The sequence below is a fragment of the Ochotona princeps genome, chromosome 8 (assembly GCF_030435755.1).
Source record: "Ochotona princeps isolate mOchPri1 chromosome 8, mOchPri1.hap1, whole genome shotgun sequence".
Taxonomy (NCBI): domain Eukaryota; kingdom Metazoa; phylum Chordata; class Mammalia; order Lagomorpha; family Ochotonidae; genus Ochotona; species Ochotona princeps.
The window spans coordinates 31,937,937-31,963,187 of NC_080839.1; the positions used below are offsets into that span (position 1 = coordinate 31,937,937).

A 25,251-nucleotide genomic window follows, 5' to 3' on the forward strand; every position below is an offset into this window, starting at 1 on the left:
CCAGACATCCATGCACACTGCCCTGGAGCCATTTGCAGCTGTTCATTTCAGGGGCATTAAATACAGTGATGTCATTCACACTGTGCCCCCAGCCATGCAACATCTCATCTCACCAAATGGAAACTCCATCAAACTCCCTATTGCCTGTGGTGGCCACCATTGTGAATTTGCTTACTGCAGGTGTCTGATGCAGTAGCTGCCCTTTTTCCAATAATGGCTTCATTGCAACAGGGCAAAATTTTAGTGGGCACCAAAGATGGCGAAATAATTGAAGTTGGTGAAAAAAATGCTGCTTCTAACATCCTGATTGATGGGCACATGCCAGGGGAGATCTGGGGTCTGGCTACACACCCCTCCAAGGACATCTTCATCTCCGCCAGCAACGACAGCACAGCCCGCATCTGGGACCTAGCTGACAAGGTGAGTGACCCCTCTGCTGGGTGACAGGCCTGCAGGTGAGCAGCACGGTCTGAGCGGCCACTTAATCCAAGGCCCCTTGCTGCCCGTTCAGCATTTCTTTTAGTCCATTTGCATTAATACATAATACAGTACAGGAATCCTTAAAAATGATTATCCTCTTGCTAGGAAAGAACTCACAAAAAACTTTTTTTTTTTTTTAAAGATTTTATTATTACTGAAAAGCCGGATATACAGAGAGGAGGAGAGACAGAGAGGAAGATCTTCCATCCGATGTTTCACTCCCCAAGTGAGCCGCAACGGGCCGGTACGAGCCAAACCGATGCCGGGACCAGGAACCTCTTCCAGGTCTCCCACGCGGGTGCAGGGTCCCAAAGCTTTGGGCCGTCCTCGACTGCTTCCCCAGGCCACAAGCAGGGAGCTGGATGGGAAGTGGAGCTGCCGGGATTAGAACCGGCGCCCATATGGGATCCCGGGGCTTTCAAGGCGAGGACTTTAGCTGCTAGACCACGCCGCCGGGCCCACAAAAAACTTTTAAAAAGACAAATCATTTCTTTCCTGGAAGAGAAAACTGAAAATCATTTTAACTATCCAGTGTTCTCACTTAGGTTAATGTGTGCTTATGGAAATTGCCAACCGGGTTTCTTCTAGACTTTGGGAAAACAATATGTAAAGTTCATCTAGGATTAAATATATATACACATATATATACATATATATATATGTGTATATATTACAGCAGAGTAGCCTGTTGGGGAAGATAGTACTTAAGTTCTAATAAATAAAAGCCTTGGTTGTTTTGTGTTAATTACTATTCAATGTTTCAGTCATAATTTTAGTGTAAGGGTCTAGGGATAGACAGAAAATCCTCTGTGTGGTTATGCTCCTAAGACAGTTGCTAATGCTCCTGTATTTGTTAGCCATAGCCCTCATTTATTGCATGCCTACTATAGACCATATGCTTGTGTGTAGCACCATTAAGGCTTCCTCTACTCTTGTAGAAGCGATGTTAATATTGCTTCCTCCAACTTGGGAAAACTGAGCAGTCAGTCACAGTTGGGATTCCAGTTTGGAACTAGTAAACTCTTCCTCTAGGCAGGAGTTCAGCGCTCTACAGCTGCAGGGCCAAATCTGGCCTGCTTTCTTCAGCAAAGGAAGCCACTCCTACTTGTTTCCATGTTGTCTACAGTTGCTTTTACAGCTGAGGGACATAGATGAGTAGTTGGGACGGAGACCATAGGGCCTGAGGAAGGCTAGGATATTTACTACCTAAAAATGTACAGAAAATGTTTGGCAAGCTCTAACCTTAAACATGCTGCCCACCACCAATACTCCAGGATATTTTCATTGGCAAGTAAGAGAGGTGGTTGCCTCTCGTGGAAGTGGAGGCAGCCTGGTAATGTGACCTGGTGTAGGGTTTCCTTTCAGGTCAAGTGCAGAGGGCTGAGGGCTCAGGCGCTGTCACTTTGAATCTGTGCAGAAGCTGCTCAACAAGGTGAACTTGGGCCATGCTGCCAGGTGTGCAGCCTACAGCCCTGATGGCGAGATGGTGGCCATTGGCATGAAGAATGGAGAGTTTGTCATCTTGTTGGTGAATAGCTTGAAGGTTTGGGGGAAAAAAAGAGACCGGAAATCTGCCATCCAAGATATCAGGTATGTCGGCAGCAGGTGGGCTGGGAGGGAGGAGAAAGGTGAGCGTGCCTGCTTGTCACCAGTGTCCGACCCAGAAAGGTCATGGGGGGAATCGGGAGAGAGTTGTTTTCAACACGCTAGTCAGAAAAGGATACATTCTTACCCATTCATTCTCAGGTGTGCCCTGGTGAGTTTCTGTAACAGATAAAATGGACTTGTAGAATGTCACTCTGCAAACCATTGCAGGTGTGTCTTTACTTGCCTGGGTCGTGATCCAAAGAAAGGTGCTGAGTTCCATTGAGCATCGGGAGGAGATGAGCACCCGGGCGTCAGAGGGCAGATGCATCGTCTTAGGGCATGAGACCCCAGTGCCAAAGCATCTTTCATCTTGACCAGCCATGACTGACCTCCCCACAACTATGCTGTTGGCTGCACTTTTTTCTAGAATCAGTCCAGACAACCGATTCTTAGCCGTTGGGTCGTCTGAACATGCAGTTGACTTCTACGACCTCACTCAGGGCACAAGTCTGAACCGCATTGGTTACTGCAAAGATATTCCCAGCTTCGTCATTCAGCTGGATTTTTCTGCTGACAGCAAATACATTCAGGTAGGCTGCAGGTTTATTTCTATCTGGGTCAAGCAACGAGAGCCACACCAACAGTGGCATCTCTTAATTGCATGTTTGATGCCAGGCTGTGTGCCCACTTACTCTTTACAGGATGTCTTCAAGCACTGTTACTGCGCCTCCTATTTTATAAATGTTGAAACAGAAGCTTAGAGGATTTAAGACAGTTGAGAAGTATTCAAAATGGTAAAGCTTTGTTCTGCAGTAAGGAAAGTGGAAGTCGCAAGCCTGGTCTCTGCAGTGCTCCCCTCCTGCCTTCAGAGCTGTCCTGGCTCCAGCTCTGGGGCCGTACTGAAGCCTGTGGCGCTTCTCACTGTGTAGCTTGACCCCAGGGGCACTTGGGACTTGCACTGCAGACAGTTGGAGCACGTCCTAGGACCCCACGGGAACCCAGCAGTGGGGGGAGAGCCCACTGGTGGATCTGACAGAATGTATCCAGCACTTGGCAGACACTGCATTTGTGAGTGAGCCTGGGGTAGGACGGTCGCCATGGAAGAAGAGAGGATGCATTCAGTCAGATAGTGGCTGTGGCGGATGCCATGAGGCTTTCAGATGCCTGGTCTGTGTCCCCTGAGAGTTCCGGGATGGAGATGGCAAGTACGAAATACACATTTTCAATTGTAACTGTACAATGGCCAAGGGAATGTGCCGGGGAGCACTGCAGCAGGTGCTGAACTCAGATTTACTTCCTGTCCCAGCAAGTGATATTTCAGCCACCTGTGGGATGTATCAGAGTGAGCAAGCAAAACGGCGCAGTGACACTGTTCCAGGCACCTGCGTGAAAATACTCCTGGTGTGGACAGGAGCAGGAGAGCCAGAGTGGCTGAGGTGGGAGTGCCGCAGGCAGCGGGGCTGCAGATGGAAGCACAGGCCATTTTCTGGTGCAAGTTTGGATAGTGGACAAAGGGGCCCATCTGCCCTCAAAAACTCGTGAGCTGCCTTCCACGAGCATCCTTGGCTCACATCCTTACTTAAGGTTCTGGCTGCTCTGGGAACAGGATCCCTGCATTCCAGTTGGCTGGAAGCCATCTCCAAGTCACACCATGCCAGGTTTCCAACACGGTAGTTCTGGGGCCCCACAAAGTACATTTCTCACCAATTTTCAGAGGCTGCTGATATTGCTAGTCAGGGAACCACACTTGTAGAACCAGTGCATCGGGGCTTTGGAAAATAACGAAGCTGGAAAAAAAAGTCCCATCCTGTGAATTTTGCCCTGAGCTGCCCACAGGCTTGGCAGCCTGGAGCTGAGCTTGAGCTTGAGCTTGGAGAACACTGGGCACATTTCTAAAGGACAGGACACTGGGCACAGTCACTGCAACTGTGAAAGGAAACTGCTGATGTGTGTTCCCTTCCCCTTGCAGGTGTCCACAGGAGCCTATAAGCGCCAGGTGCATGAAGTCCCCCTAGGGAAGCAGGTAACAGAAGCCGTGGTCATTGAGAAGATCACCTGGGCCTCCTGGACAAGGTGACTAGAGAACATATCTCGAGGCGAAAGTCACAAGGGGGTCTCTTACTGTAGGCTTACCCCCAAGACCAGGTGCGGCTAGAGTCTGAGGCAGCTCCAGTATGGAGCTTGGGGGTGGCGAGGGTGTGAACTGGGAGGTTTTCTGTATGCATCTAGCCTACTGAATTTGATTGGATCTGAATTTTAGAAATGCAAAGTCCTTTTTTTGGTGTTTCCTGCATGAGACCTACATACTCCTAACCATATCCAACAAGTGCGAAGGGAAAGCATCTCCTACCTCTTGGCCAAGCTCAGGTGCACAGGCAGGCCTCATGCCACAAGCGGAAAGGGAATGAGAGAGAACTGCTGAACAGGGATCAGAATGCCTGGCCAACTCAAGGGAAAGGAGCTTCCTATGTCCCAGGGTGGAGCTAACTTTCTTCCTAGGGCATAAGGCACTGAGGCACAGTGGCGGGGGGGAGGGGGTGGAACAGAACTGGTGCATGCATGCAGAGGAGAAGTAAGGCACTTCCGTATCAAGCCAGGGCAGCCCCACAACCCTACCGAATTGGGCCTGGTATGCTTGGGAAGGGGTGACGGATCCCAGCAAACTTTCGTCCATTGTCTTCCTTCCAACACCTCTTCCCGTGGGGATAGCATTCTGGGAGATGAAGTCCTTGGAATCTGGCCTCGGAATGCAGACAAGGCTGATGTCAACTGCGCATGTGTGACCCACGCTGGCCTGAACATCGTCACAGGAGATGATTTTGGGCTGGTGAAGCTCTTTGACTTTCCATGCACAGAAAAATTTGTGAGTTTTCCTCTGAGTTAAGGTCCCTGTACCTCCTGAGTCTGCTGGAGACGTGGCCACATGTGGATGCCTCTGCATGGCAGGCATCTTGTCCCAAGCCTGCAGACATTTGCCAGTGTTGAGCCTTTCCATCTCCCCTGGAGGAGTGGCCCTAGGAACCGGGAAAAGGGAACACCTTAGAGGGAGGACAGTGTGGCTGTAAGTTGGGTGAAAATGAGCTTAGCAAAAGGGTGGCAAGCTGAGGTGTTCACATCAAATGGGAATTTCAATTGAGGGGAGGTCTCAGGCAAGGGCGGCTGAGGCCAGACAAGATCAAAATTGACTAGGGGAACAAGACCTCTGATCACATTCACGTCTGCTCACAGGCCAAACACAAGCGTTACTTCGGTCATTCAGCTCATGTGACAAACATCCGCTTCTCTTACGACGACAAGTACGTCATCAGCACGGGAGGCGACGACTGCAGGTACTGACCTGATGAAGGCACTTCTGGTTCCCCAGCTCCTACCTTCTTCCTTCCCTCCCTCACCCCTTGGCCTGAGGGTCAGCCTCTCCCTATAGCGTGGTGCAGAATGCTAACCAGAATATAGAGTCTTTAATGGGGCAGGGACTGTGTGTGAGGCATTCAAGCCCTGAATATCCCAGGTGTGAGATACACAGTCCAATTGTAATGGGCTTGTGCCCTAGTAGAGTTGTCCTGGATTGTTAGGAAGCCAAGAGCATGCGACAGCCGCTCGGAGCAAGAGGGACCTGCCATGCCTGACTTCAGCAGCTGCCCTTGACAGAGCTCAGGCGAGGATGGAAATGTGTCTGTGTCCTTTTAAGCTCTCCCAGTTGATCACCAGTGTTAAGAAGCACAGTTAATAATACCACTGATGACACAGATTACTGAACCTCAATGTTAACCTGGCTCAGATCTAACAAACAGGGTGAGTTAGCCCAGCTTCACATGAGATCAGATGGGGCGAAGTGTTTAGGCCCAATTCCAGGTAGGGAACTCCAGGCAGCTTTTCACCTTGAAATAGGCAGGTTGTGCCTAAGGAGTGACTGAGAAGGCCAGGACTATTACACCTGCAGCCCGCCCCGCAGGTGACCGCACCCCTGGAGCACCTCCAAGGAAGTAGCTTTGTCCTATGTGCCCCTTGACCAGGGGCGATGCTTCATGGGGAGATGAGACCGTCTCCGCTGCTCCACATCTGAAGGAGCCAAAGGCTGTTGCAGAATATGGATGTTGGTTTCTGTGCAGGCCAAGCCCAACTCTGAAGAGGCATAAGGAAATGTGTGCATTCTGATACTCTTAGTGGGTTGTTAAGACTGTTGGGAATTCATTTGTAGATAATGCCAATCGAATGGGGACTCAGAAGCACTGTGGGTATTTCCTGGCAGCCTGCTTGGGAGCAGCAGCAGCAGGCACTTACAGCCCTGGAGAGAGCAGTTGACGGCTGCTCCTAGGGAACTGCACCACACGCTGTGAGCAAGCTAGGAACGAGACAGGAGTCGGTCCCCCCAGCACAGGAGACACAAGGTGACTCGTGTTCATGATAAAAGGGTTTGAGGGGACTTCAAAATCACAGCGCCCATGGGACTTTTTAGGCTGGGGAATGCCCTGTGATCCCTGGCACTGAGGTGACCATTCAGAAGGACTCTCTGACTCAAGTGCTGCTGATAAAACCTTTTCAATGGCACAGGAAAGACAGCGGGAAGCCAGCTATTCAGGCTGGCAAAGGAGTGAAACCAAACACAACACAACAGACTTTTTAAAGAAAGAGCAGTGTACCTGTAATTGGTGGCAAGACCCCTGCTTTGCCTTTTGAACTCAAAAGCATCGGATCCATCCACCCGCCAAGCTTGAGTCTCGGGTCCTTGGTTCATGCAAAATGACCATTTGTCTCACCTTTTCAGTGTGTTTGTGTGGCGATGTCTGTGATGGCAGCTGCCACCACCACCACTACCCGGCCACTGCAGAGGCCGTGCTATGGCTGCTGGGACCTGCCTACGATGCTGCAGGGACGCACAAGCTGACTGCTCCCAAGCTGTGATGGCCAGAAGGTAAAGTTCTAAAATGTTCAGATTGTTGGCCTGTTCCTGAGACTCAGTGACACACACAGTAACTACACTGACATAGAAATCCTATCTGATAATGTAGCCCACTGACAAAATGGAAAAGCCTCAGTTCCCCTAATCAAGATGGAGCTTTTAATTTGCATCAGAATTTTTACAAAAGATGTTTTGCTATTATGTTTCTAAATACTTTCAGAATGTTCATTTTTACACATAAGTTGAAGACAGCTTGAGGTAGATGCGCCTGTGTACTCAATCTTGACAGCCTCTGTTCTCCACATCCAGCTTTCCAAACCAAATGAGCCATGTATAAACAGGCTGCGAAACTTACTTTTTTAATGTTCCTTTGCTGAGTTTGATATCCATTAAGTGCCTTTGAAAGTTTCCAGTTGTGTGGGCTGCTGTCTCACTTCCCACAGATTATCTTTTTTACATATGGTGCTACAATTTCAAAACTGAGGAGGGCTACAGGACCCTTAGCAGATACATCTAGTCTGTCACCATGTCCTGTGTTTATGTCTGGGCTTCCTAAATGAAAAAATGGTAGTTAAGTTCTGGAGGGGTCAGAATTGGTTTTCATCATTTAGTGCCAAAGCCACAATACCCAAAATAGAATTCAAACAAAACTAAGCTCTCCTACAAAATAGACTGGAAAAAAAAGGGGGGCAGATGAGCTGATTTGTCCTGTTGAATCTTGAAACAGTAATTGATGAGGTAGCCTGTGGCTCTACCTTGTTTTATAATCCCCAGAGTGGGGTTAACTTGACCCCATTGGTTTGCTCCAGGTAGAACTAAGAAGGTCAAGTCCAGGTTGTAAAAACTTGCAGACCAAACCATTAAGCTAGAGATGTTGACAGTTAACACAATGCAACAATCTTTGTATGGGTCCCTCAAAATCAGCTGTGACAGGTACGAGTTGGACCCTATTCACCACAAGGCGTCCTTCAGGGACACTTTGACCCAGGGTGGACGTAGCTCAGTGAATGCAGTTGGGGAGCGGACTGGTGGCTCTGCACACAGGCACCAACTGGTCCTTCCAGTCAGGAATCTTGAGTTCCTGGCCATTTTCTAGTGTAGAGAAAAGGCTAAACAATGAAGCATTTTCAAGTAAATAATAGAGTGGCATATTACCACAGACGTGCTTCAGCATTCTAAGTGGATTAGAGGAGTCATTAAGCTATTTTTATATACCATTTACTACTGCCTTACATTAATCCACTAATAGGTTGTTGGGCGCATAATAGTCCCTATGCATTTTTGAGTGTTTTCTGTAACCATGTTCCTGGTGACGCTTGAGTGATAATTATGTCTGCCTAACTATATTGTACTAACCTTTCACACTGATCCAATGTTGCATTGAAATAACCATATGGAAAAAACTGATACTAGTGTCTGTGTGACTCCAGAGAAATTCTTAATTCCTTTGTAAACATTTATATATGATTTTATGTATATTCATAAACCTGTACTGTATTGTCTAAATATTGGTGCATGAATTTATTTTGTTAGTAATGTATAAAAATGCCTACTTCAGAAACATTTTGGTAATGTGAAATAAATTTGATTATATAAGCATGTCCTTTGTTTTCCAAGTATTCAAAGTCAACACAGCTGCACCACTGCAAAGCTCCCACCAGCTGGCTGAAGGCAAGTCCACTGCTGTGCATTTCAGTAAAATAAAACACATCTCAATTCTATAAGCTTTATTGATACTTTGCTTTTACAGTTCACAATGCATTCCACAGATTTAGTTCAGCACAGCTTAAACCACAACGGTATAAGTCCATTTTATAGTTTCTTGCATAACAATGTTTGATATTTGCAAACAAGATTTCTGGAAGCATTAGGTTCAGTCCACAGATTCAGAGTTTGTGACGAAAGTAACTACAGCAAGTCTGTGCAATGAAGTTTATGTCAGAGTTCTATGTGTATGGCGTTGTTTCATGTTGAAAAAGGATGGTAGTGTTCCTAGAAATATATTTTCTTTTTTCTAGTTTCTGTGCTTTGGAACTACACATGTATAACCAATGACTCTGAAGTATCAAGCACTGTGGGGCAGCTCCAAGGTAAAGGTCTAAGCTTTGTGAAACACTATAGATAGATATATATAATCTATAATTACTTATATTGGCAATTAATATAACAGTAAAATTCACAATACACCTAGAACATATCACAAAGGCAAGCTTTTTTAGTCTTCCTTTAGTGGTATGTTCTCATCTAAACATTTCATTTCAGAAAACCTGCATCAATCTACACAGACCACACACAGCGCACAAACTGAAAAGTTTTGTCAGCTCCACCTTTCATCAACTTCCCCAAAATATAGCAAGACTACCTGTAACCAAGTGTCAAATACAGCTTTCTCAGATCTTTATTTTTGCTTACCAGTGCCTCATATAGAACAAGTATGACTATGGTTCAAATTCATACATAGCAGCTTACAATACTTCAGATGATGAACACATGGCAGTCAAGACAGGTAGTTTTTCCTCAATACAGTGCATTGCTAAAAATAAAGATCTGTGAAACTGCACAGCAACGTCAAGGTTTCATTCCTCCCTGACCCTCCCCCAGGTAATCGAATGAAGAGCCCCTGTCCGAGATCAACTCTGCTCTTGTTCATCATTCAGCTTTGCGCTTCAATCCAGGGATTTTTGCTTGAATTCTACAAATGAAAACGTGAAGAATCAATGTAAACATCTTATGTATTTTGCTTTCTGTCCCTTAGAATGCCATCCTTCACTAATTCTGCCACAATGCGGCTTGTAGAACCAAAGTCTTAGGACTAAGGTGAGCCAGATATTGCTAAGTATTTCTCTGAGTTTAAAAAATAATACCACCAATTGTAAATACTTACTTAGCCATAGCATCTTTAACATTCTTATTTGCAAGTCCCAGATAATGATCTATCTGTGCCTAAAAGAGGTACAAAGGAGTTATAATGATGATTTACAAAATTTTATAATATTACTTCTCAAAAGAGTTAAATTTAAGGCTTAATGAAACTGGTACTGCTGCATCATAGAATGAGCACTGTATTCTGAAATCACAAGTTAAGGAATTACCTGGTGCCGTTCATAAATAACAGGAACACTGAAGAGTGAGATCAGAGCTGAAACAGGAAATTCACACTCTTAGTACAGGTAGTTCCATCCAGATCGCTGTGTGCCCTACCAGCTAAGGCCACCTTTTGCTGTCTCAGTAAACTGTATTCATGGATGGATCCATGCCCTCCAACTTCAATTTTCCACTATAATCTCTTAAGTTTTCTATTTCCCTGCAATTTCCCAATGCAGTAGTTTTGCAGACTTACCCAAAATCAGAAGAGTCAGCCCATTGAACAAGGCACCAACATAGGTAAATACCCACATCAACACTGCAAACTGTAAGAAAACAACAGCAGTCTATTACAGATAAAACTCAAGGAAAACTTCATTAAGCTAATGAAAGAATCCCATCTAAATATCAACCTTCTAGTAGCATGAGCCATCAAGATTTCACTTTGCAGGCTCAACTCCAAATTTCAAAATGCTAGTTAAACCATCGTTAGATCTGACTCTTTTCTTGTCTGCACTAACAAGTGTTCCATTCCGTTTTCCCGATCAGAACACATGCCAAGCGCAAACAGTGCCATCAGGGGAATGAGGTTTCTGGTACCAAAAACAGCACCTTGCTCCTCCTAACAAACAGTGTGCTTCGCTAAGGTGTTTAATACAATGGCTAACACATAATGAATTGCTGTTTGCTAGAAGTTAGTGGCAAAAGAATAGTAGCGGTGATTTTTATTAATAGGTGTAACCATTTGAGGGTTTTCTCATAGCAGGGCTAACTGTATTTACTAGAACAAGACTGGCTGGACAGGCTGTATCTGACCTTACCGTCCTTTCAGGAGGATGGAGATTGCAAAGAACTGGCTGAATTCTTTAAGCAAAAGCTTTACTTCTAAAAAGTTACTTCATCTTTAAAAAAAAAAAACCTTTTCTCTCCATGGTTTGTTCATGAGGTTGGTCAATGGCAAATTCAGAGCACTTTTCAGAGGTTTATAAGCACAGTCAGTGCAGATTTCCTTAAGTACTTACCATGTGCAGTTCTTGACTTACAAAATCAGAACCCTTACATGTCTGTAACAAGCGTATCAGACGATACCACCATCTCCTGTGTTTTTTATATCCGTAATAAATCAAAAAGTAGACCCGATCTAATATCTAAAGCAAACATCAGCGATTTTTTTTCTATAAAGAAATAGCTAGAAAATAATGCAGGATTTATGTTCGACACAAAATCCAACAGTGTGCTTTGTTTCTAACTTTAAAAAGTATGTATTTATGAAGCACCATTCCCGGCTGCGAGAATACTCATGGGCCGGACAAGCAGTGGTCTGCAAACTCTTAACTAAAATATACCTTCAGGCACTCACTCAACATCTGAATGCCCAGGGTGAGCTGGGTACTGAGCATTGGATTAAGGTGCTCAGACTTGTGGTAAGTACACTTAACTGTCGTTCTGGAAGACACTGGATTCCTCCACCAACTGTCAGTTCTAAAAACAGCAACACTCTGGTCACCTCTACAACTGAATTTAACTGGTGTTCTAATGGGTAAATGTCAGACATTCTTAACACCTGTCAACTGCAAAGAAAAAAATGCTGTGATGTTCTTTGCAACAGTTTCAGGAGCCTCTGACAGAAAAGCTGGAAGGTTAACTCCAGTTAGCAAGCCTTTTCCTCATAGTTTCAGGCTTCTTTTACAGAAGCTAAATGTAACTTAGACGTTTACGACAAAGGAGGAAAAAAACTATTTCCATCTAATACTGCCCAGAAATCGATAGGGAAAAGATTTAATCTTCCATAGTTTGGAAGAAACAGCAACCTATCCTTTCCTTGACTAATCTCATGTAGCAGCATACACAGGCTAAAAGTATGTTCTAATTTGGCCACTAGTCACTAACAAGACCGCATTCGCAGTGCAGAAGGAGAGAAGCCCAAGCCCTCACACTTGCACCAGCTAAGGGCCTCTGATGTCCCTTGCCCCTTTCAGGCACTGTGTCTATTCTGTACTACAAGGCAGCAAAGAAAACAGAGGGAGACCACTAATGTCTTGGGGACCTAATGCCAGATGCATGGGGGAAGCTGGTCAGCACTGAGAATGCATTTGCATTCTTTCTCTCATTCTCTTTGTCTCATTTTCTCGCTCCTGTCATTCTCCTCTACCTCCCCCCCCCCCCCGTTCTCTGCCATTCTCATTTTTTTAAAAAGATTTATTTATTTTTTTTATTGTAAAGCAGATTTGCACACAGGAGAAGCACAGAGAAAGATCACTCCCCAAATGATTGCAGTGGCCAGAGCTGAGCTGATCCAAAGCTGGGAGCCAGGAGTTTCTCCTGGTCTCCCACGTGGGCACCAGATCCCAAAGCCTTGGGCATGCTCTGCTGCTTTTCCAGGCCTTAAAGAGAGAGCTAGATCAGAAGTGGAGCAGCCAGGACACAAGCCAGCACCCATATGGGATGCCAGTGCTACAGTGGAGAATTCACTTGCAGAGCCATAGCACCTCTCATCGTTTCTCCCATTCACTTTCTTTCTCTCATGCTCTCTGACAGAGTATCCAAATCCCGGCTCAGAATTTTGTCATTTTGAGCACGAGACCCAGAGACGCTGGCAGTGTGGCTCAGCCAGTTAAGCTTGCGTGTGACACTGGCTCCCATGTCAGAGTACTGCTTCACATCCTGGCTGTGCTGCTTCTGATCCAGTCCCCAGCTCGTCTCCTTGGTATTATCCATGATCCACATGCTTGGGTGCCTGCTACCCACTGGGAAACCAAGTTGGAAACCAAGTTCCTGGCCACTAGCTTTAGCCTAACCCTGGCATTATAGCCATTTGGGGAGTAACCAGCAGAAGGGACTGTCTGTCCAACTGCCCTTACCTGGCAATCTTGCCTTTCAGTTAAATGAATCTTAAAAAAAAAAACCAGGAGTAAGACCAGAGATTTACATTTCTATATACTAGAATAATTTCCTTATGTTGCAGTTACATTTGGAGATAATCTGAAACTTCAGAGTCCGAAAACAGAAATACTAGGTAAGCTTTTCCAGAAAACATACAGTAAGAAAAGGTGAAGAACTAGCATTCTACCAAATGCACAATTCCTTCAACTGTTACATAACAGCAAAGCTAAAAAAGAAAAAAGGCAGTTGGTATGCTTTATATTCACTGTTAAACGCTTACATATTTATACAAAAATTAAATCATCCATTGTCCCCATAGAAGACAGGAATATCCAGTTGCTAGGGCACTGATGTTAAGATGCCAGGTATATCTGACTACAACCTGCTCTGTTCTGCTGTGAAGCCATCGCCATGTAACCATGAGTTTCGGGAACCAACCATTCGTGTGCGTTTCTAAGTGAAGCGGAACAGAGGTCAGGAAGCACCGACTCAAACGGGGCACGCTGCTGTCCCCTTTGGGGCCGTCAGTTGCAGGCTAGCCCATGGTAAATACCCGGCAACCTTACAGCCAGCACATACAAGCTGTATGAATCATAGCAGTAATGAGCTTGCAACAAAAAAAGGCCCAAAATGTAATGAAGCTCTAACGAATAAGCAAAGGACTGAGTGCCTCGCGCATGATTCAAGAGCTCTGCACATTTAGAATGACTCAAATGAAAGCAGGATAACATCTTTAAGGAAAATGGAAGTGGAGTTGTTAATAGAGTTTCAGAAATTACTTCTGACAATTTCAAAATGTTTATGTATTCCTAACCACTGCAATTTCACCTTTTCGACAGCCCCCAAGACTCAGCCATTTAGCATGGCTTGGGCCACCTCTGCTTTCCCGGCACATTCTCCTGGGAGCTGAAGAAATGTAAGAGGCTACATTGTTAAAATGTGTAGGTTAGCAGCTGCTTAAGAGCCTGAAGACTATTTCATGTTCTTTTGGGTCAGCTATTTCTGGACTCAAAGCTGCTCACTTTCAGATTTAAGATTGTATTCTGGAACATTATGAAATTTTCTTACAAGCTATCGCTTTTAAACTGAATGCCGTAGACCTACTGTTACATGAAACTACTCTTATGTTAAACAGAATCATCTTACAGAAAAATAGGAATCTCCACCTAGTCTTAGTCCCTAAGGACCTTTGGGACTTAGGATGTCAAAAGGCAGGAACACTGCAGGAAGGCTCAGAGCCTTTTTCAATTAGCCCCAAAGCCAAGTCAGATGGGACCGTGACACGCTTTTTTTTTTTTTGTAACTGAAAAGTGGTATAGGAAGGGGGCTGTGTGTGTGATAGCCAAGCACTTACCGTTCAGTGTTACAGCTTTTTGAAAAAACACCAACTCTCCAGGAAGTATCCCCGGGCAACCTGGAATTTCAGGGGATGGGACCACCACTCACCCCTCAGCTGCCTGCTGTCAGCTGATGCACAGCTCCCCAGATGATGACCAACTGTGCCACCAAACACTGAGAACTCTTACTTTTAAATGAGAGCCATATTAGATAGCTTAACAGGTTAATCACAGAAAATGAATTAAATTTTAACTACCTGGTTTCAACTGCTTCAACTATCTTACCAATTAAGTCTCAGCAGTATTTAAACAAGGTCGACAAATGCCACTAGGTTTAACTTACACAGCCGCTTTGCCAACTTCCCAGAGAATAACACATTATATACACTAGATTCTCCAAGAAAGGACTTTGTACAGTTTGCTCCTTGCTACCAAAGGACACTCCCTCCTTCCTTCCTCTCTGATACCCAGTAGCATATACGCGCCTTAGGAAACAACGTTTACAACAAATCCAGAGGACAGGTTAAAACATTTCCTTGTAATGGAATGCTATACCATTAAGTACTTCAGTTCCAGTGAACGAGCTGAGAAAGTCTGTCATGTTACTGGCCATGCTATTAGAGCAGAAAACAGATTTTCATTGCCTAAGTTATTTGCCAGAAGATCTAAATCCAAACATACTAATGTCCAACATGACCTTTTCCCCTTAGCTTCTTCTGGGTCTCCCACATGGCACGGGGGCCCAGGGCTTTGGGCCGTCCTTTACCAACCCAAGGCCACAAGCAGGGAGCTGGTTGGGAAGTTGAGCATCTGGGACACGAACCAGTACCCATCAAGGATGCTGGAGCTTGCAGGTGCAGGGACCAGTCAGGGCTTTTTTATTTCCTCAATTTGAGAGACAGAATGAGACAGGAAAAGAGACAGAAAGACATCTTCCATCTATTTCAATTTAAATGACTACCAATAGCAAGGCCTGGGGCCAGGCTGAAACCAGGAACCTGCACAACCGAGTTCCAAGTACTTACGACATCATGCACTGCCTTTCCAGGCTGACTGCAGGGGAGCTGGATTGGAAGCGCAGTCAGCATCCTGCATCACAAGTAGTGCTTTAATGTGTTGGGCCTTTTACAATTTGGTTATTTCTTTTATTATGTTTGAAATAATAGGCTCTTCCCTACATTGCCCTACCTGACAAAAATACAGGTAACCAGGAGAAGAAAAAGTGTCACCTGCCAGCAAAAATGGCTTTGAAATTTCCAATTTTGCAAAAGGGTTTCAAAGTAGTGACGGCTGTGACCTATAATCTGCAAAATGTGGAATATATAAAATCTAGGACACTAACTAACTTTCATTTATGAAGACAGTGAGTTGGAGACCTCTTTCACATTTTTACTTGAGAGCTGCTATTTTGCATATAAGCCACAGACTTCAATACAGTGTTTATATTTTCCTAGCTATGTATCATAAAACTCTAGTAATTCCACTGGCTCTTACTTGAATAACACTAAATCTTTAAAATATTTGTAAGACTACGAAGCCATCAAGAGACTAGGGTTATTCATCAGCCAACTTTACACACATATTAAATGATTTTGAATCTGAATATAGCAAAATAAATCAGCCTGAATACAGTTAGGGTTTTTTTTTTCCCTTTAGGTTGAAAAAAGTAGAAAAACTTTGAATTACCAAGTGAAGATTGAGTTATTTCAAAGTACTAAACGTTTTCCAGAATAAACACTCATGAATCCAAGATATAAAATAACTCATGTGTGTGAATTACATATAAACTAGGTGCTAGATTCAAACAAAATCAAGCAAAATAAATCCTGATACTAAAATAATTATATAATCTTTATGGCCATTATTCCCATTTAATTTTCTCATACTTTTAAGCTTTAAAGTTTCCTTATCAATTTAAAATTTATTTTCCTTACAACACCTTCTTCCATCCTAAATAGATAACTGTATTCTCAACTTTAAAATGCCAGTGCATGCAAATGTGATTTCATACAACTTTACCATTTACCTGTTCATAGAATGGATTTTATGTTTAACTTATTAAACTCTAGTTATGAGACCAAAAAGATAAAACTTACTTTCAAAGAATCGACTAAGTCATCAACTAAGAAGAGACGCCTCAGTTCTTTTATTGTGCAGTTCACATGGCCGAGGGCAGAATTACTGTATTTCTGAACCAACTCCTCAGATACAGCAACGTCAGATTCCAAATACGCCCTACAAAATAAAACATACAGTAACTGTTACGAATTTGAGTCATTTTTGCCCATGCAAGTCAACAATTATGGGGCTTTTTAAGTTTCATGGATAAATGGAAATAAGATACAATACATCCTTTTCCATGAACTTTTTGAAGCCCCTTATAAATTTACAAAAAGTATGAGTAAAACCTGCAACAGAAATACTCTATTTCCAAAATAGACACAACATAAAAAATCAGCAAGTAAGAACTATTTTGTGATATGACTGTTAGCTGACTCACCCAGAAAAAGCCAAACTGATCTAACTTCAAATTTAGCCACCAGTTATCAGGCTGTATAACTCTGCAAAGTTGTTTGGACTTAGTTCGAAAACCTCGATTTCCTCATTTATAAAATGAGATTATCCTGAAGATTTGGTAATTAATGTAAGACCTCTGGGCACCAAAATAATCATGTAATAAATGATTATTATTGGCTTTCATTTTTTTCCTTAAATCAACATTATGTTTTCATCTCACTAAGTTTTCTTCACATCCAAGTGCTAAACAGATCTGATTCTGGCTAGCCTCCAAGGTAAGATCAGCATGTTCTGAGTTGTATTACCACAGACTTACTCAGTTTTCCTACCCAAGATCCTGTTCATTTCCAAATCCTACACTCTATCATCAGCCTAATCTTCAAGAGAAACTGCTCCAGTATCAAGCAGCAGATTACAATTACTGCCAGAAGCTCAGTAAAACACGGTATTTACTGTCCACCTAAATGCTCTAACCTACTTAGATGGTTGGACTTAATATACTCAAGAATATAACTATAAAATGCCACATTAGCAGGAATGTAATGAACTCTTTCAGTAATTGCTGTTTCAAAGAATCAAATGCCAGCTGCTAAGTGCTCTCTCCTGTGTGTCAGTACTTCCTCCCCTGATTCCCCATCTCCATCTCCCCATGACTGGACACCAGTTACTTACAATAATAACCCTTTTCCCCTAATTTCACCACAGCCAGGTCACCCCAACACATCTGCTTGCTTCTATTCACACTGCCATCACTGTCAGTACTTATTACATACACACTGGAATACTTTATCAATCCACAAATCAATCTCTGATCTGCCTATATCCTAATGTATTCTGTCAACCAGTGCCAGGTTAGCCTTATTTGAGCTTCCATGGACAGTGCAGTGTGTTCATGCTGCTCTCAGAGGGAGACAATATACAGTATTTTTACACATTTCAATCTAACTAATTAAAAATACTGATGATTTGTGCATGCTATGACATGGTTCTGCAGTTTTAAATTTCCTGAATCCAAGTTTGCTTTCCCATTCAGTGAAATGGAGAAATACTGCTTCCCATCTCAGTTATCATGAAAATTAAGTATTTACATAAAGACTCTCCTCAAAGGTATTTAACATTTCATCACAGAGAAAATCAAACCATCTTTACAACAAGAATAAATAGTTCTCTCTCCCTTGTTTTTCTAAATTTAAAATCAATTTAAGCTTACCCATTAGTATCAGCTAACGGTTTAGGAAATTACAAACTCACTCATGGTAGAAATAACTTTTTAAATGCTCACAATCTACTTAAAGAAGAATGATACCCAAAACCAAAATCATTTAGAAAACATTTCTAAGTCATAATGCAGTAAGAAGGAATTCTCACAGCATTTTGGCCAGTGTTAGTGAACGCTCCAAAGATCTGCGTTTCAAATGAAACAGAGTCAAACAAAAAGCGTGATACACCGGGACATCAGAAAATACAAGGTAGGCAGCACAAAAAAAGGGCACGTTATAAAAGGAGTAAATGACAGGTAAGACAAAGATTTTTGGACTTTATCCTGTGGTGGACAAAAAGTCCCTACTAGGATAAAAGCAATATTTTAGAAAACGTCATTTGAAAATGTGTCAGAGTTCATGAACACTTTCAAGTAACTAGCAGTTATTCTAGTAACACCTGGAGTCTAACCAGACCTAAGCAAATAGTTGTTTTCAATATTGTAGTCCCAAAATCCATGTGTTCTCCATCAGAACCAGTGCCTTCTGTTACAGGATGAGCCAGCTACACAGCTGTGTTCCAGTTAAACCATTTACACATCAAGTAACAACTGGATTTGGCCATAGTTCTAAGTTTATGGATTCCTGGTCCAGACTGAGGGAACAACGGGAAACAAATTTAATGAACTTCTTTATATTAAATGAAAACAAGGTAACATGAGAGCCAGCAGCTTAAAAACTAGAATAATGGTGACATCCCTAATAAAGATCAACACATTTGAGGGAGAAAGAACACGATGAGTTAGTGGTTCTCTGAAGAGCTAGATAGGAAATAACTAACTGCTAGTAAATATAAAGGTTTTCTTCACATGATGAGATTTTCTGAAATGAGAGTCGTGACTATACAATCCTGCATCTACAAACCATTTTTATAGCATTTAAATTTGCATATTTAAAATAAATGGGTCAAAAAACATGACATAAGAAATCAGGGCAGAAAACTCACGCTGAAGGTGCCTTAATAGCAAGCATACTTATTGCTGGAGTACACATGTAAGAACATAGAAGCTAGTGCTTGAGATTGCACTCCAGCTCTGCAGACAAACATGAAAAGGTGATAACCTTAGCAAGCGAGGAATAGGAACTAGACATAGCCAGGACGGGAAAGCGTAACAGAAAAACTTAAGTACACTAATGAAAAGATGCATTAAAACAAAAAAAATCACAGTATTTCCTATCAGATAACATAAAAACTAAACAAAAAGCATAATCCTCTCTAGTTAGAAAAGAATATCAAAGTCAAATTTAGAGAAAATTCTACCTTTAGTAAGTATTCCATAAGAAAGAGTACTTGTATATAAACCCCATGTTCAGCCTTTAAAATACATTCCAGAAATCCTCACACTTAACCTTAGCCAAAAGGTCAAGAAGCGATCCAAGAAATCTTCAAAGAAGATGCTTTCTGGTATAGCTTTTCATCAAAAACTTGCGATTAACTTTAACCAACACAAAAAATAAAGTTTCAGTACTAATCTTGTTTACACTTTTACCAACGTGTGTCTTGCTGTGCAAACATCTCACCTGAACGGGTGGCCTTCATCTGATTTCTGGATAGCCTGGATCACACCCTTATATATCCTAAAGCTGATAGTCACAGAGAGCAGAGCCAAGGCAATGTAGGCCGTTACACTCACAATGCTGAACACCGTCAGTGAGAGCAGCAGGAATAAGCTGGCACCAAACACCACTCCAGTCTTCTTAATGTCTCTCCAGTACAGGAGGTCAACAACTGAAAATTGAAAGAAATATAGAATCAGAACATTATTTACCCATTCATATTCTGCATGCTTACATTTGTTCCACCCACAAAAAGGCCCTTAAAGAACAGAAGCCTGAAATATTGAAAAGAACAATTTTCATGAGCCACATTTGAAACTCATTTTAAGCTATATGTTACCACCTGCATCTTGTTTTTTTAACTTTTTACCATCAATGGTTTTTCATTCTAATCTACTCCCTGCATATCTGAGTCTTTCTAGCTATACTGCCTTGCTAAATAAATGTTAAGACAGGCAGATTTCTAATCCAAAACAAAAAGCTACATAAAGCCATCTGAAGCACTTCATCAAATAGATGCCACACATTCAAGTAAAAAAAAAAGTACATACAGTTACTAGAAATAAATATTTCTCCTTAACATATAAAGTGAAGACAATCACTAATTAAAGCAATGTTAAGAAATTAAAACTTAGAAAGCTACATATCCTATCTTTTTCATTTCTTCACTGACACATTGGTGATCCAGTAGCATGTGACTTAATTTCATGCTGCTGTAAATTTTATATTTTCCTTCCTGTTGATTTTGTTTTATGGCTTTTCATTTGAGGGGATGTGTAGTAACTGTGTAATAGATTATCATATCCAGATGTGGATATAATATAGTATGCATCTCTACTCCCCAATCAAAGATGAACTCCCAATGACACTTGTTAAAGGTATCTTGACAATAGGATGCTAGACTCTCTGCCATTGTCTATGCCTACAATGTCAGGATACACTTAAATAAACGAATTATGAACTTATGACTGTTTACAGAGGAAATCGGTGGGGAGGAGGGGTCTTAGGGAGGGAGAAAGGCAAATCCCAGAGCCTATGGAACTGTATCATAAGACAGTAAGTTTTAAAAGGCTACATATCAAAGCTTTACAGTTCTGCTCTCAAGATGTCTCACTGGGAAACTTCAAACTGTAACTTCACCTGTCATTACAGAAGACAGGCAAACAGTTTTTGGGTTACCGGAAACTAGTGTTTTACTTGAAGAGCACATACATACTCATGTCAAAAATGTGATCAAAGAAAAAAAATGTTTCACTGTTATATAATGCTTATTAATAGTAAGGATTCAGACAAAGCCGACCTTACCTAGTCTCCTCTTGGCCTGTGTGTGGTCACAGGGCCACCATGAGGATCAGGTAACGACAGGCCTGTGGCCTCAAGATCAGGTTATGCTCAGTCCAAAGAGCCCCATGGTGTGCCAAAGGGCTCTTACATTCATAAACTAGTCAGAATTCATTTCTCTTTGTACTGTGAACAACTGGGAGAAAAAGAAGCTGTATAATACAGCTAGGGCACTCAGGGAAGTTTGTGGAAAATGAAATTCAAACACACTTCGTTACAAAAAATTCTGAGTTTTTCGTGATATACATTTCCATGAACTTTTTGAAGATATCTCATTTGGATATACTCTTAACCAGAACTTCAAGTATCAGTTAATTTTTGAAACAAAGGAGATATCTAAGAAAAAAATCATTTTCAGAGGTTCCTTTGGTTTTGAGCCTTAGGATTCCTAAAATATATGTGGAAGTTTACTGTTGGGGTTACTTCTGTGGAAATAAACTATGGATGTGATTGGACTTACAAAATCCTTAATTTCTATTTGTGTTTCTCATGGATAATAAAAGTGTTGTTTTGTTTTTAGAGATATTTTTATTGGAAAGTCAGATATGCAGAGAGGAGGAGACAGAGAGGAAGATCTTCCATCTGTTGATTCACTCCCTGAGTAGCTGTAACAGCTGGAGCTGCGCCAATCAGAAGCCAGGAGTTACTTCTAGGTCTCCCAAGGCTTTTGGGCTGTCCTTGATTGCTTTCCCAGGCCACAAGCAGGGAGCTGGATGGGAAGCAGGGCCGTGTGGATTAGAACCAGCGCCCATATGGGATACTGGCGCATTCAAGGTGAGGACTTTAGCCATTAGACTACCGCGCCGGGCCCTGCCTCACTTTCAATCCAGTTCCTTGTTTATGGCCTAGGAAAGCAGCAGATGATAGCCCATGTGACTGGCCCTCTCTTCAATATAGGAGACCTAGAAGAAGCTCCTGACTTCAGACTGGCCCATTCCTGGCCATTGCAGCCATTTGGGGAATGAATCAGTGGTTTGAAGACCTCTGTCTGTCTCTTTCTGTTAACTCTGCCTTTCGAAAACAGGAGCCGGAAGGTTCCTCTGGATCTTCCTTGTGGGTGCAGAGACCAAGCACTTGGTTCATCTGCTGCTGCTTTTCCAAAACCTTTAGCAGGGAGTTGAATTAAAAGTGGAGCAGCTGGGAAACACCCCAGCATGCACGTGTCATACTGGCAAGGCAGTCGGAAGTTCATCCACCATGCCACAGCACTGGCCCACTCAACAAACATGCATTACATTCTCATAAATATTACGTGGTTTGAAGGCTACCAATTTAACAGTAATTTCTAGCTTTATTTTCAAGTTCGAATTTCAATTATTTATTCATTCTTTCCTAACTTTTCAAACCTGCTTCAAGCACCTAACATAGCTGCGTTCTATGCACAACAGTTTCTACTATTGTACCAATACACACAACTACAACTAAAGATAAATCAGAACCTGCAATGGCATATATATGCTATCAAAATTGCAACAGCAATGCTAACAGTTTTCTGGCAGACAGCAGAGTTGATGATCTGTAAGAACTTTACTAGAATGACTTAGAAAACCTGAAAGTGGAGGCGGGGGGAGGGGGGAGAAGACGGGTTTTTCATGAAAGCTTAATCTGACTCTAAAACCCTAGTTTTGTGTGAAGTCAATTAAAGTAGAAAATGAGTATTTCACTGCCACAACAACTCAAGGAAAAACAAATCAGGGAAAGTTTTAAACAGCCCTCATGAAATAAACAGATGTTGAGCTCAGCTTGAAAAATGAACAAAATCTAAATGGTAGGACTAATTGTGTTTCCCACTGAGCAGTGTTCTGGTGTCTTTCACTCACCAGGTTCAGGGAAGAGCAAATTATGAAGCAATTATGAAGCAGAAAAATAACCTTCTAAACTGTAAGTTAGTAAACTACTATTATGCTGTTATATTGCAGACACAATACTTTGTAAACTACAAAAACAGGATTTTTTAAATAATGCAAATTTTCACTATTACAGGGCAAAATGACGGCCTAAAAAACCAGCAAGTAAAGCAAAATCCAAATCTACTTTTGTATGTACAAACACTCCAACACATTTACAATCTGGCTCTCAAAAGTGCTCAAAAACATTCATCTTCAAAATCACTACTGTTAGAAAATTAAATACAAATGTGTTTATATTCTTCACAACATTAAAAATCATTCTATGAAACCTGACCATGAAATCAAGGACTTGAGAGGCATGTGCTGTATAATGTAGACTGATGTCTAATTAAAACTGGCTGAATAAGTTATCAGCAAGTATGCTGACTATGTAAGAATTTTTCCCTTTTATATCAACGCAGGTGGCAGCAGCAGAGCATGAGCACTGCGCTTCAGCAGACGGCACCAGGTGCTGGCTCTGTTATGTAACTGCGAGAGCCGCCAGCCTCTCTGCAGACCACGTAACCAGTAATAGGGACTTACGCCACAGAATTTCTCTTTTCCCTGCAGAAACTAACACCTTTTAGTTAATACAGAGATGCGGCATCCACTGTTCCCAGTCAGTGGACCCAAATCAGCAAGAGCTTACCACTGACACTATTTATGCAAAGTGTAAATTTACAACACTGTTGTCCTTTTCAGATACAGACTGCTGCAAAGGATGATGTCTAAATATACACATCAGTCTTTTGAACTGAACTTTATTATAAGTATTTTTAAGTGCCCAGCATTATTAAAATTTTTGGAAAATAGGCTCCTATTGCTACAATTTTCAAGTATAATTTGCATCATCATAACTTTATTAAATACATTGAGGAAAAAAACATGTAATAAGCTACACGTGGGCCCAGCGCTGTGGCCTAGCAGCTAAAGCCTTCGCCTTGAATGCACCAGAATCCCATATGGGTGGCGGTTCAAATCCCGGCGGCTCCACTTTCCATCCAGCTCCCTGCTTGTGGCCTGGGAAAGCAGTCAAGGACAGCCCAAAGCCTTGAGACCCTGCACGTGTGTGTGGGAGACCCAGAGGAGCCTCATGGCTCCTGGCTTTGGATGGGCTTAGCTCCAGCTGTGGTAGTTGCTGAAGGAGTGAATGATCGGATGGAAGATGTCTCTCATCCTCTCTCTCTATATCTAACTTTGCAATAAAAAAAATCTTAAAAATTAAAAACAAAAAAACTACATGCTTTTTAAGTCTGATAGATGCTTTAGAAATATATTTTGGGGTACCGATCTTCATTTTCCTATCTCCTTACCCTTTTGCCCATTTAAGTATGCCAAAAGATTGTCATGTTATATAACATTCCCTTCCTGGCATTAAAACCCAATGAGACAAAGGCTCTTTAGATGAGCAGGCCTATCTTACATGGATAAACCCAGATGTCACAATTAGTAAGTGGCAGAATGCAGATGTGAGCTCAAATTTCCTATTGATAAAACTCAAGATTCTCCATCTGATGGCAAAATGAAGACTCAGCACATTGAAGTTCTCAGAATTCTATGCATTTGAATAATGAGTACGCAGAAATAATACAGGTGGAATGAATCACGAGCAAGAAGTGTCTTTAAATGAAACAAAATGGGTTAATTAATAAGGGATGCAACAATTCTAATATGAACACATGACCCACAGTTTGAAAAGAGATGAGCATTATTAATCCAATATATTTGACAGGTACCTTCTGCACAGCAGAAAGTTGAATGTTAAATTTTGAAAATATTTTAAAAACCATGTGAAAGTGGCTAGATGAAATTAGGATACAGGGCCTGGCGCAATAGCATAGTGGCTAAAGTCCTCGCCTGAACGCGCCAGGATCCCATATGGGCGCCAGTTCTAATCCCAGCAACTCCACTTCCCATCCAGCTCCCTGCTTGTGGCCTGGGAAAGTAGTCAAGGATGGCCCAAAGCTTTGGGACCCTGCACCCGTGTGGGAGACATGGAAGACAGCTCCTGGCTCTGGATCGACAAGTACCAGGCGTTGCAGTCACTTGGGGAGTGAATAATCGAACAGATCTTTCTCTCAGTCTCTCCTCCTCTCTGTGTATCCGTCTGCCTTCCCAATAAAAATAAATAAATGCTAAAAAAAATTAGAATACAATTGTAACAAGACACAGCCATTAAAGAAAACTATTATAATACAATCATAGAAGACAGACTGTTAAAAGACTCATACAGGACAGTGTCATTTAAATAGCACTGAACTATGATGCCTGAAAGACTGTCTGCTATCTGTGTGGTGGAATTGCAGGTGAGTTTCACTTGTTACATGTTTTCTGTGCTGTATGAAATTGTTCTATTCCAAAAGCAGTATGAAATACGATTATAATAAAAAAAAAAAACCAACCTGATCTTGTTATTT

The 25,251-nt window shown here is 42.2% G+C and overlaps 2 protein-coding genes across 5 annotated transcripts in view; one reads left to right on the forward strand and one right to left on the reverse strand.

The window, feature by feature from the left end:
• EML6 (EMAP like 6) overlaps window positions 1-7,650 on the forward strand; it is a 261,608-nt gene extending 253,958 nt beyond the window's left edge. The window contains exons 35-41 of the mRNA XM_058667790.1: window positions 232-420; window positions 1,898-2,070; window positions 2,495-2,657; window positions 4,037-4,140; window positions 4,777-4,930; window positions 5,296-5,396; window positions 6,833-7,650. Coding sequence (XP_058523773.1) covers window positions 232-420; window positions 1,898-2,070; window positions 2,495-2,657; window positions 4,037-4,140; window positions 4,777-4,930; window positions 5,296-5,396; window positions 6,833-6,857 — 909 coding nt within the window. The 3' untranslated portion in view covers window positions 6,858-7,650. The remainder of the gene's footprint in view (window positions 1-231; window positions 421-1,897; window positions 2,071-2,494; window positions 2,658-4,036; window positions 4,141-4,776; window positions 4,931-5,295; window positions 5,397-6,832) is intronic.
• A 1,029-nt stretch (window positions 7,651-8,679) lies between these two features.
• The window catches only part of RTN4 (reticulon 4), a 58,174-nt gene continuing 41,602 nt past the window's right edge, over window positions 8,680-25,251 (reverse strand). For all 4 annotated transcript variants that reach the window (XM_058667794.1, XM_058667791.1, XM_058667792.1 and 1 more), the window contains 6 exons: window positions 19,569-19,776; window positions 16,368-16,506; window positions 10,308-10,377; window positions 10,060-10,106; window positions 9,852-9,910; window positions 8,680-9,659 (listed from right to left, as the gene is read on the reverse strand). In XM_058667794.1, coding sequence (XP_058523777.1) covers window positions 9,617-9,659; window positions 9,852-9,910; window positions 10,060-10,106; window positions 10,308-10,377; window positions 16,368-16,506; window positions 19,569-19,776 — 566 coding nt within the window. In that variant the 3' untranslated portion in view covers window positions 8,680-9,616. The remainder of the gene's footprint in view (window positions 9,660-9,851; window positions 9,911-10,059; window positions 10,107-10,307; window positions 10,378-16,367; window positions 16,507-19,568; window positions 19,777-25,251) is intronic.